A 13,218-nucleotide genomic window follows, 5' to 3' on the forward strand; every position below is an offset into this window, starting at 1 on the left:
GTGTGGTGTGTTCTCCCTGTGTCTGCGTGGGTTTCCTCCGGGTGCTCCGGTTTCCTCCCACAGTCCAAAAACACACGTTGGTAGGTGGATTGATTACTCAAAACTGTCCGTAGGTGTGAATGTGTGAGTGTGTGTGTTGCCCTGTGAAGGACTGGTGTCCCTTTCAGGGTGTATTCCTGCCTTGGGCCTAATGATTCCAGGTAGGCTCTGGACCCACCGCGACCCTGAACTGGATAAGCGCTTACAGATAATGAATGAATGAATGAATGAATGTAAACTGCTTAATTTTATAATGAGGCACATCTGTCTGGAAGCTTCTGCACTCATTAAGCCTGGGTGAATTTCTGCTATACCACTGTGTTTCACTGTGAAGCATCTGCTGAATACAGCCTAGAAATGCAATCTTGGAATGAACCAACCTTCTGTTTCTCCAACACACTACACGTATATTGCAAAGAAAAAACACAGTACAGTGGAAAGTGAAGGCTCTGGATTCCAGTTCTACCCCCCTGTGAACATAATATAAAATACTGGAATTATGTGTATAATACATGCAACATGTTGAGGATTCAAGTAGAGTCTCAGGGTCCCGGCTTCAATCCGTGTCTTGGGTCTTTGTGTGGAGCTTGGTGTGTTCTCCCTGTGCTTGTGTGGGTTATTTCCAGGTGCTCTGGCTTCCTCTCCTAGTATAGATTTACATGTTGGTAGGTGGATCGGCTGTGCAAAACTGTCCACAGGTGAGTGTGTGATGCCCTGTAATGGACTGGTGCCATGTCCAATGATTCTGGGTGGGCTCTGGATCTGCCACAACCAACAGAATGAGGTCGTTATAAAAGTGAATGTGTATAATATTAAATGTTTGCTATTGTTTTGTAAAATTACCACTCATCAGACCGTCACAGCCTTGAGACAGAGAAGTGTGGATGGGGAGAGCCAGGTCAGCCTTGTGATTGGTAACTTACACAAGCAATACCCACCATTGCATCAAAATCAACAAAATATAAAGGGAAAAGTACAACAGAACACCCTTTTCTTATTATGCTGTTATATATTTTTTTAAACCAATGAAAAGTCTTGGCAGAATAGCCTAGGCTTAGGGATGTTGTTTTTCCTGTAAGTTCAACACATTAGTGTCTCAAATCTGATTTATTTTGATCTAAATATGACACAGATGTGATTTTTTCAGAGCATACAGGATGAAATTAAATCCATTTAAAATGTGGTCCTATTTCAGATACATATCCGATATTTTGCCACTCATGCACTCGTTACAATGCAAATATCTTAGCGAAGGACCAGGCAAAGCAGAATGATCAGAATCAAGCAAATGAATCCGAATTCAGAAACATGAAGGTGGCATGATCGTAGTCAGGGAATAGTGAAATTCACAGAGCAAGTCCATCCATTCATTATCTGTAAGTGCTTATCCAGTTCAGGGTCACGGTGGGTCCAGAGCCTACCTGGAATCATTGGGCGCAAGGCGGGAATACACCCTGGAGGGGGCGCCAGTCCTTCACAGGGCTACACACACTCACACATTCACTCACACACACACACACACACTCACACCTATGGACACTTTTGAGTCGCCAATCCACCTACCAACGTGTGTTTTTGGACTGTGGGAGGAAACCGGAGCACACGGAGGAAACCCACGCAGACACAGGAAGAACACACCACACTCCTCACAGACAGTCACCCGGAGGAAACCCACGCGGACACAGAGAGAACACACCACACTTCTAACAGACAGTCACCCGGAGGAAAACCACGCAGTCACAGGGAGAACACACCACACTCCTCGCAGACAGTCACACGGAGGAAACCCACGCAGACACAGGAAGAACACACCACACTTCTCACAGACAGTCACCCGGAGGAAACCCACACAGACACAGGGAGAACACACCACACTCCTCACAGACAGTCACCCGGAGGAAAACCACACAGTCACAGGGAGAACACACCACACTCCTCGCAGACAGTCACCCGGAGGAAACCCACGCGGACACAGAGAGAACACACCACACTTCTCACAGACAGTCACCCGGAGGAAACCCACGCAGACACAGGGAGAACACAGCACACTCCTCACAGACAGTCACCTGGTGTGGGAATCGAACCCACAACCTTCAGGTCCCTGTAGCTGTGTGACTGCGACACTACCTGCTGCACCACTGTGCCGCCCCACAGAGCAAGTACTGCCTTAAAATAAATGTTTTACCATAAAATATGAGAATTAAATTAGTATTCCTGGCAAAACTGTTTTTCTAACATTTGAAACAAGGCAGAAAACTTTTCCCAGAGAGACAGAGAAAGAAAAAGAAACTTAGTCGAATCTTTGGCTGGAACACAGAGAGAGTGTTTGATGGGAGGATTTTATGAATCCCTTGGTTCTGCTCTATCTTTGAGTGTTCTTTACTCCTCCTGACCACATACACACACACACACACACACACACACACACATGGGATTTTAGAGGAGATGCCTCTAAAACTGTCACTAACTCAGCCTCTGAGCACATGAATGGTGCAGTAAAAATGCTCTCAGGAAACTGCGCTGCTTTTTTTCTCAAACTCATATTTCCCCCAATCCATCCATTCATCTGTCTGTAGGAAGCTCCCTTCTTCAGTCCAGCCATAGCCCTACCTCTCCTTTGTTTACACAGACAGATTCATCAGAGGAAGATGGATCCAGCTTGACCCTTTCTCTGGCTAAATATCTAATGCTAAAAGTTTGAGACACATTAAGTGCATGTTCTTTGATGACGGGTATAGAGCAGTGGGGACCTGGACTTTTTAATGCCGTTGCAGCTTGAATGTGATGTCATTACTCTGTCAGATCGGAATCATGAATCTCCTTTTTATTTTCAGATGCAAAACCACCCAGGGAACCGGCTTGTAACTCATCCAGGCATTCCCTCACTCACTGACTCATTCGCTCACTGGCTCACTGACATGTTCTCCCATCCACTGAAGAGTTTCCACATTGATTCCCTCCTTCACTGACCCATTCATTCACTCACTCATTCCCACATTCATTCACTCATTGACTCATTCACACATTCACTTACTCATTCATGCTCACTCCCTCACTGACACCTTCTCCCACACACTCATGAGCTTCCACATCCATTCACTCACTCACTTTTTTCTATAAACACTCACTCACTTTTCTATAATCACTCACTCACTTACACTTTTCTATAATCACTCACTCACTTACTCTTTTCTATAATCACTCACGCTTTTCTATAATCACTCACTCACTCTTTTCTATAATCACTCACTCACTCTTTTCTATAATCACTCACTCACTCACTCTTTTCTATAATCACTCACTTACGTTTCTAAAATCACTCACTCACTCTTTTCTATAATCACTTACTCACTCACTCACTCATTTCTATAATCACTTACTCACTCACTCTTTTCTATAATCACTCACTTACGTTTCTAAAATCACTCACTCACTCACTCTTTTCTATAATCACTTACTCACTCACTTTTCTATAATCACTCACTCACTCTTTTCTATAATCACTTACTCACTCACTTTTCAATAATCACTCACTCACTCTTTTCTATAATCACTTACTCACTCACTCACTTTTCTATAATCACTCACACACTCTTTTCTATAATCACTCACTCACTTTTCTATAATCACTCACTCACTTACTCTTTTCTATAATCACTCACTCTTTTCTATAATCACTCACTCACTCACTCTTTTCTATAATCACTCACTCTTTTCTATAATCACTCACTCACTCACTCACTCTTTTCTATAATCACTCACGTTTCTAAAATCACTCACTCACTCTTTTCTAAAATCACTCACTCACTTTTCTATAATCACTCACTCACTTACTCTTTTCTATAATCACTCACTCACTCACTCTTTTCTATAATCACTCTCACTCACTGCTCTATAATCACTCACTTACTTACTCTTTTCTATACTCACTCACTCACCCACCCACTCACTCACTCACTCACTCACTCACTCACTCACTCACTCACTCACCTAAATTCACTCATATTTCCCCAATACCCCATTCACTCATCCACTCCCACATTCCCACATTCACTTTCTCATTCACTCACTAACTGTCTCACACTTCAAGAGGGGCTCTGTACTGTGCTTAGGGCTTCACATCTATGATGTTGTGTATCACTGTTTTAAAACCTAATTTGAAAGTGCTGATTGTCCTTCACGTCAAGTAAAACGTAGATAATGAATGAGCCAACAGAAACCCTCTAGAACCTCTAACAAACATTAACTAAGTTGAAGGATGTTTCTTTTTCCGGGAAAGCTACCAACTTAGAGATGCAAATTTCCACGGTGATGAAGTGCATGTGTTTGTGTGCGTTTGTAACAGTACCTGCTGTGTGCTGAAGTTGGCTGGATTGGAGACAGAGTTGTTGGAGGTGTAGAGGCCAGGGGAGGTTGTAAAGCCTGATGCTGGTGAGAAAGAGATGGAGCAGACTGTAATAAAGCAGTTCTCAGAGAGGAAGAACTTCTGAAACAGGGCCAGAGAACTCAGATCTGGTTGGTGGATCTCATTACTACTACAACTAGCTGCAGGTTCAGTCGTTAGTTATAGCCTGATTTTACCTGTCAGGTCAGATTTAGACCCTTGATATAAGGTGATCCTAGATATTTACGGAATTGTCTGTGCGTAATGATGCTCCTGCAAAGAAGCACTGATATCTGCACTGTGAAGAGGTTCATAGAATAGAATTTGGTAGATTTGGTCCTAGTTACCTGGCATCTGATAGGGGGAGTAGGCTGTCTGTCCAGGCTGAGGGGTGGTGAAGCCTGGACTGTAGCTGAGACCCGACTGGAGAGTGGACTGCGATTGAGACAGACCTCCTTCTGTCTTTATTCCTGGTAACATCACCCCTAAATCTGCTAAAAAAAATATACAAATACAAAAGGAAGACATTTAATGCCACACAATGTAACACTTTCACATACTCCTTTAAAAAAAGTCTAAGTTTTTTAAAATAATTTCATCTTCATATCAGATTACAGACATTTTGATGTATATAAGAGAGTTATCTGATAGGTGGCCATTCAACAAGATTTAGGAGCCTACCCGGAATCACCGGACACAAGGGGTGCCAGCTCCCAAGGACAATTTACCATGGCCAATCCACCTGCCAATATGTGGGCTTTTTAGGATTGTGGGATGTAACCAGAGCACCCAAAGGAAACCCACACAGACACCGAGAACACACCAATCCCCTTACAGAGAGTGACCCAAGGCAGGGTTTGAATTTCCCCGGAGGTCCCTGTTGCGCCACCATGCCCTCTGTCATTGGCTAATTTAAGCTAATTTAAAAACGTTCACCTCATTTTTTAAAACACCCAAATGGAGATCATTTTTAGCGCCAACAGCATCAATGTGTTACACACGGGTTCACAGGTAGTGCTCATACTGTACAAGAAGATGTGAGATAGTACCATAGGTGGAGAGGCCATAGGGTTGTGTGGTTTGGGAGTAGGGTGTGTACACCGTGGACTGCTGCATACTGCTGAACTGTGACTGGCCGTTGTACGGAGACATGGGCGGTGCCACCGGCGTGGACAGGATGTGCGGGTAAGGTCTGTCAATCAAACAGAAGACATTCAGAAGCATTTACTTAAATATGTGTGCGTGGTTCGGTGAGTGGATGTAAAAAGATTTCACTTGATTATTTTCAATAATATTTATCATATAACATAGTATAATGTGATAGACGATCATAAATACATAACTGAAAAATCACTCTGCGGTTTGTCCCACCGGAAATCTTATGCAAATGAGCTTAACGATGACTCATGTGGCATGGGAACTGATGGTGTCATGCTGATAGTCAAGCTACACACTGAAATTTAGAACTCAAACACACATGAAGCTGGAGGAGTAATGGTTGAGGGACCAGGAGTTGTATTAGAAACAAGAGACAGCTTTACATTGAAGCTGAAAATTAAAAAAAACAATATTAAACAATACATCTCTACATCTCTGAATGCAGTTTTGCTCTGGACACTTGAACTGACTTGTGTTTCAGTGACTCTCCCACATAGCGACTAAAAGTAAGTTGGTGAAGAAGTGATTTGACCTTCACAACCATCCTGACTGTGCTGGGTGACTAGATAAACATTCATTCATTATCTGTAAGCGCTTATCCAGTTCAGGGTCGCGGTGGGTCCAGAGCCTACCTGGAATCATTGGGCACAAGGCGGGAATACACCCTGGAGGGGGCGCCAGTGCTTCACAGGGCAACACAGACACACACACACATTCACACCTACGAGTCGCCAATCCACCTACCAACATGTGTTTTTGGACTGTGGGAGGAAACCGGAGCACCTGGAGGAAACCCACGCAGACACAGGGAGAACACACCAACTCCTCACAGACAGTCACCCGGAGCGGGAATCGAACATACAACCTCCAGGTCCCTGGAGCTGTGTGACACTACCTGCTGCGCCACCGTGCCGCCCACTAGATAAACAGCATAACGTATATAGTTTCAGGATCTAAGGTTTAACTTAAGTGACCCAGGTCTGAACCATGGTTCATGTTTTGTTACACCGTATGCACTGGATCATGTCTGTTTTGGTTTTACTCCATAAATGAGCACATTTTTTAAACACCCTTCCATGATGTACCTATGCCCTGTCGTCATCACCTATTATATTGTCTGTGTCTCCCCCATACTAGACCCTGATTGGTTCGTAGAGGGGCATGAACAGATTCATTGCATTGTCACTGTACTGCTAATGTTATGGCGCGACTAGCAGAAGCACCAGCTTCAAGCAACACATTCATTGCTTACACATTCTTTTGGATTTTCCAGCTCCTTACTGCACTGGCTGATTAATGCTGTGTCCCAAACTACACTCGAATGCACCTTCTACACTACTGAGTGCCCTTCTAATAATGATACAGTATTTCTACACCCTTTGTAGCGTCCGAATGTTTGGTTGTGATACAGTCGATGTGTGACACTGGAGAGAGTTGTTATATTTTGTTCTCTCTGAACACTAAGGCTGTGAGTAGATCACCTGATCACCTCCTGTAGTAAAATAACACCTGTAATTGGTCTGCAAGTCCATATCCTCCAAAAACAAAAGTGTATTCACACTGCAAACCAACCGAGACTGCTAACTGGAACCAAATTTGCTCTGAGACAACTTTCACGTTACTTTGTTTTGGACTGAAGATGGTATGTGTACAAGCACCCTATGACTACACGTCTGTAGTTGTACAAATGTGAGAGTGAGAGTGTGTTTGACTTACTTTGACGGGTAGAGGGGAGGTGAATACTGGTGCGCGGGTCGAGGACTGAATCCACTGCTGGTTATAACTGCACATAAAAATAATATAATAGTGGTATCAGTTGTGATCAATAAATCATTTTGGACTACACCGAGACACCCCAGCAAAAACGCAACGTGTCATTTATCATCTCCGTCACTCTGATAGATTCTTTACTGGAGCTCTAAACTGTAAAGAAAAAACATGTATCCTGGACGTCTTCCATTCAGAAACTGTCTGCCAAACACACACAAACACACATGCTTTTTTTAAAGTGATTTGTGGGGACATTACAGACTTCCTTTTATTTCTTAGAGACTTACCCATAAGTGTTAAGTGTTAAGACACTCTCACTAAACCTGACGCTAACCCCTAACACTAACCCTAACCTCACATTGTGAGTGGGTAAACAAGACTTGTCCCCACAAAGTGATACACACACTCACTCACTCAAAAACACATACCCACACACCCACACACACACATTGGTGATTGACAGTTTGCAGATTTTTTTTTTCTGCAGTGCAGCAGCTGGAATTCATTCAATAAGAGAAGAGGAAAAAAAACAGAAACTACCCTCTAACAATCCAACATCCATCCACTTCAAAGACAGGCTTTTCTCTCCTCTCCTGCCATCACTCTCTCCTTCCTTTCCTTCTCCTCTTCCTCTCCTTTTATATTGCTCTTTTCATTCGCTTCAATCTCTTCTCTGCTTCTCCATTCTTTCCTGATCTATCCTCTCCTCTCCCCCTTTCATTCTCTCCAACCCTCTTCCTTTCTTCTTTGCAGTTTTCTGTCATATTGTCCTCTCCATTTTTTCCACTCCTGTCTTCTTTTCTCCTCATCTTTACTCCTCTGCTGTCATCTCCTCTAATCTCTGTTCTGATGTCTTCACATCTCACTTCTCTCCGCTCTGCACTCCTCTTTTTTGTGCTCGAATGTTTCATACTCGTCTCCTCCTCTCTGTTCGTCTGACCTCTTTAAATACAGCCTTTCAATAAAGATATTTCAAAGCTACCTCATAAATCCGGTCCTTCCCCATGAAGAGATGGATGGAATCATAAATTCGTCAGATTGACTCACATATGAAACCATGCAAACACATCTCTCTATATTTCCCTCTTCTTCTCTCACTCTATTGAGACATCAGGCCGTTGTCAGCTGGAGCCGGGCCTCAGCTCCCTCAGAGGGGGGCGGAATGGCTGGAGAATTTCTGAATCTCTCTCTCTCTCTCTCTCTCTCTCTCTCTCTTTCTCTCTTTCTCTCTCTCTCTCTCTCTCTCTTTCTGTGTGTCTGTGTGAGTGTAATGTGGCTAAATAAAGAGTCAGTGCTGTCCGGATTACGTTAGCCCAAGGACAGTACAAAGATTGAGGCTCAGAGCTTTCAGCGAGTTCCCCTGCAGGGTTACACAAAGTATTCACTTTGTGTGTGTGTGTGTGTGTGTGTGTGTGTGTGTGCGTGTGAGATAGCGTACCTGACCCTGTGTAAGTGTCCAGCCCTGTGTCTCCTGCTGTGCTGACCGCCTCACTGCTGTTCAGTGGCTCAGTTTTTACTGAGAGAGAGCGAGAGAGAAGAACAATACTTTGACTTTAAATTCTGTTCTGAGACTTGTATAAGAGAAGGTTTTCAAAAAGTAACGCTAAAGAGAGAGAGAAAGAGAATGGCAAAAGGAAACAAAGAGTAGGACAGAGAGGGAGGCGAGAAAGAGAAACAGATAGAGGGACAGAGCAAAAAAAAAAAAAAAATACAATACCATCTGCAAAAGTAATATGATTCATGAATTAAAGCAATAGACTACGTCACACAAAGAGCTTCACAGCTTTTCACTCAGTAGTTTTTACAGCCTCCTGTGTTCTGCAGCACAGCACACACTAAACACACTCAAGGATCATATATGTTCACTCCACACACTCATGCAGTATACCATAGTCCTTCGTACTTGAGGCAGTGGGCGGAGTGCTGCAGCCCAGCAGCCAATCAGCCGTGTTTAGAATTGTCATGTTCTCTCCTGAGGGAGAGGGGTGGAGTCAGTGACATCATGGACCACATTCTCCACAAACTCAATAAAGGTTCCAACATATCGTCGCTGTCCGAAGAAAAACACGCATTCTCTAAAATAAAACCTTATGACCTTTCACTGGGGGATTGTATTCCAAGTCATTTTAGGGCATTTCTATAAGTCTGTTCACAGCTGCTGGGTTTAAAGGATGTAGTAAACTAAAATTCCACAGAAATGGTGATTTTCTCTGGACAGTGATGATATACAAACACATCTCCACACTGTGCCATAAAGTATAATCCAACAACTTTATAATTGTTTATTCCCTTCAGTAAAATTGAACTGAATTATCTCGTTCATACCTCCACTCCGGTTCGTAAATGAACATAAGGCCATATCACATTTGAAATAACAGTTTCTTTTATGTTTCACATCTTTATAGTCAGCGCTTTGGGCTCATTTTCACCCCGATAGATAGGGTGCAACCCACCTGGGACGGGGAAAGCAAGCGCATGCTTCCTCCGAGACACGTGAAGCCAGCCACCACTGCATTTTGTAATGGAGCTAAATAGCAGCCATAAGTTTTGGATTAATACCTTTGTAAATTTGAATGATATTTCCAAGGCATTTGATAAATTTGAAATGTTCAATGGTGAATTCCCAAATTTGAATATAGCTTCTTTGTGTTTTGAACTTTCAGATTAAAAAACAATTCACATTCATAAATTGTAAATAAGTAGTTTGTAAAATATACAATATTTTTTCAATATTCCATTATTAATAATGGCAAATATATGTAACATAAGTTGCAAAATAAAGGGTGTAAAGGGCTACTTCAGTGGCTACTCCAAATGGCTATTGTCCTCTAGCACAGGGGTGCACAACACCAGTCCTGGAGGGCCGGTATCCAGCAGAGTTTGGTGATTCCTCTGCTAAAACACAACCCTTAAACCTGGCAATTAACAGATGAGTTGAATCAGGTGTGTGTGAGCGAAGGAATCACCAAACTTTACTGGATACCGGCCCTCCAGGACTGGAGCTGTGCACCCCTGCTCTAGCACTTACTTTATTCAGTGACACAACCCAGTAAACAAGGAACGTCCCTGGACGTTCAAAATACGTCTAAAAGTAGTCTGTCCGTCAAGGACATATTTTAAACGTCGATGGACGTCCAAAATCCATCTTAATAAGTTAGTTAAGTGGTGACCAATCGATAACGTCAGTGGACGTCCAAAACACGTTTTATACAAGTAATTTATTTCGGGACCAATTAATAACGTCAATGGACGTCCAAAATACGTCTAATAGTCGTCTTTTCAATGTCTGTGTTTGGACGTCTTTTCAACTTTCATTTTCAACCTTAAGAGAACGTTGATTAGACGGCAGTTTATTTCAACGTTGAATCAACGGCTAAATGTTTACTGGGAAAAGTCTCAAAACAGAGGAAACCTTCGTGACAAGGTAAATCCTCTTTTGAGTTTTATGTTGAAGGTGAAAGTGAAGTTTGAAAGACTAGAGTGGCTGCTGATTCGAAGGAAAAGGTTGTAGCACAAGATGTAATTATTGGATTCTGGAAAAAAAGGCCTAGAAGTCAGGACTGGCAGCGCACTGCAGGAATTCCCAGTGGCTGTGATGTATTTGCATAATGCATTCTGGACGTGGTGTTGTAGTAGAAGAAACAGCAGTGGATGAAAACATGACTGTGAATTCTCTCAAACTGATTAGACCGAGGGGAGCAATGCTGCACTTCAGAATATTACACAATACACACCCCCACCACACACACACACACACACAAATTATAAATAATAATGCTGTATTCTTAGGCCAGAAGAGCTGTTAGTATTACACTGCTGTCTCATGTTTTCCTTTTTAGTATATATTTTTTTTGCATTTGAGAACCTTAAATGTTAGGATAAGGATCAGAATGACATAAATCTAATTACACTAATGTGCACTTTAAGCGAATTCTCTTTGCATGTTCTCAACGTTTTGGACAGGAATTTGAGATAATATTCAGAAAATTGTTATACCACTCACAATGAAATTTTCCATCGTTTCCAAAACTATATATTGCTCTCACAGCCAAGTCAATACATCCCAACGGAGTTCTGGAAACAGTTATATGTTTCTGACCTATAGTTTGTGTGTGTGTGTGTGTGTGTGCACTGCATGGCTCCATGTATGGGAGAAGCTGAGAAAGTACACTTAAGTAAGATGAATAAGCTTTCATAGACAGTGGGGTTGTTGGTAGTCTGTGTATTTGGTGAGTGGTGGGCGCATGTATCTGTGTGTGTGTGTGTGTGTGTGCTTCAAACTAGACTGTGGCCTGATGAGGTAGACTGAGGAGAATGCTGAATATGTCACTGAACTGGCAGTCGGTGCGTGTGTGTGTGTGTGTGTCTGTTAAAATCATTAGCTGAACTCTAATCTGAATGATTTACTGAGATCTGCTCTCTGTTCCTCTCTGTGTTGTTCTATTGTTTCAATCAGCCCACATGTTAAAACCAGATGACATCACTACCCCCCATCCCCCCCCCCCCCCCCCAGACACACACACACACACACACACACACATACACATCTCATCAGCAGGGTATTTTGAGTGCGTTGAAGTGGGTGGGTGTTTAATTAACATTTTCCAATAACAGGAGAGAGAGAGAGAGAGAGAGAGAGAGAGAGAGAGAGAGAGAGAGTGAGAGAGAGAGACAGAGAAAGAGAGAGACAGAGAGAGAGAGAGACAGAGACAGAGAGAGACAGAGACAGAGAGAGAGAGACAGAGAGAGAGCGGGAGAGAGAGAGAGAGACAGAGAGAGAGAGAGAGAGAGAGAGAGACAGAGAGAGAGACAGAGAGAGACAGAGAGAGAGAGAGAGAGACAGAGACAGATACAGAGAGAGAGAGAGAGCGCAAATGAACCTTGAGTTACAGGAAATATTTTTCAATGTACTAGACAAACAAACACATATGTGGAGGGTTATCCTTAATTAATTTTATACGTTATTTCTAAACAGACTGGGGTATGATTCCTTCTTAGTCATGCTTATTAAAAATCCTAACAGTACACTTGTGTAGCTTTTCTGGAACTATATAATTTCAACATCTGCACAATTCATAAACGAAGGAAGGAACGAACAATGCTGACCCTCTCTACTAAATGCATATGTTTTTTATGATGAATTTGTATGTTCATTCGTTTTCCGTAACCAATTCATGCTGTTCAGGGTCGTGGTGTGTACGCAGTGAACACACTCTTGATGTGCCAGTGCATCACCAGTCACTCTCACACTCAACCAGCCAATCCACCTACCAACATATGTCTTTGGATTGCATGAGGAACCTGGCGTGCCTGGAGGAGACCCACACAGACACAGAGAGAACACGCCAAACTCCTCACACACAGTGACCCAAGGTGAGGATCTAAGGCAGGATTCTGAGACTCTGGAGCTACCTGTAGCGCCTCCATACTGACACACTTTATGTTGATGTTGAAAAAAACCACTCTGTGCCTCACAGCAAAATTGGAAACAGTAGGTGACTGACAGTAGCATGCACCCATCACTGCTACTTCTAAAGACATGAAACCATTGATCTGCTGCCATTCATCTCCTTCCAGTGACCATAGAGAAATTTACCAACAAAGAGCAGCTCTTCGGTGGGACTGGACTAGACAAGCTAGTCTCAATCCTCACATATCTCAGTGAGCCTTGGGTGCCGATGAACCAGTCGCCAGTTAACTGGATGTCCTTCTTTGGACCACCTTTGGTAGGTACTGACCACTGCATACCAGATTGTAGACTCTGAATGTCCTAGAGAGGGTAATGCCCTTTCGCTTTGGGATGCTGAGCAATTGGAACTGCGTTTTTAGATTGATAATGCACCATCCAGTACCTCAGGGATGAATTG

General features: G+C 42.9%; 1 protein-coding gene across 5 annotated transcripts in view; it reads right to left on the reverse strand.

Moving 5' to 3' along the window:
- Window positions 1-8,879, reverse strand: part of eya4 (EYA transcriptional coactivator and phosphatase 4) — a 24,194-nt gene extending 15,315 nt beyond the window's left edge. For 2 of the 5 annotated variants that reach the window (XM_066671180.1, XM_066671181.1), the window contains exons 1-5: window positions 8,790-8,879; window positions 7,298-7,364; window positions 5,473-5,615; window positions 4,771-4,914; window positions 4,388-4,467 (exon numbers count right to left, since the gene is read on the reverse strand). In XM_066671180.1, the coding sequence (XP_066527277.1) occupies window positions 4,388-4,467; window positions 4,771-4,914; window positions 5,473-5,575 (327 nt within the window). In that variant the 5' untranslated portion in view covers window positions 5,576-5,615; window positions 7,298-7,364; window positions 8,790-8,879. Of the gene's footprint in view, window positions 1-4,387; window positions 4,468-4,770; window positions 4,918-5,472; window positions 5,616-7,297; window positions 7,365-8,789 lie in introns of those variants that run through there. The other 3 variants (XM_066671178.1, XM_066671176.1, XM_066671179.1) reach the window with 2 other exon arrangements.
- Between the last annotated feature and the right edge of the window lie 4,339 nt (window positions 8,880-13,218).

This window comes from Hoplias malabaricus, chromosome 5 (genome assembly GCF_029633855.1).
Source record: "Hoplias malabaricus isolate fHopMal1 chromosome 5, fHopMal1.hap1, whole genome shotgun sequence".
NCBI classification, from domain to species: domain Eukaryota; kingdom Metazoa; phylum Chordata; class Actinopteri; order Characiformes; family Erythrinidae; genus Hoplias; species Hoplias malabaricus.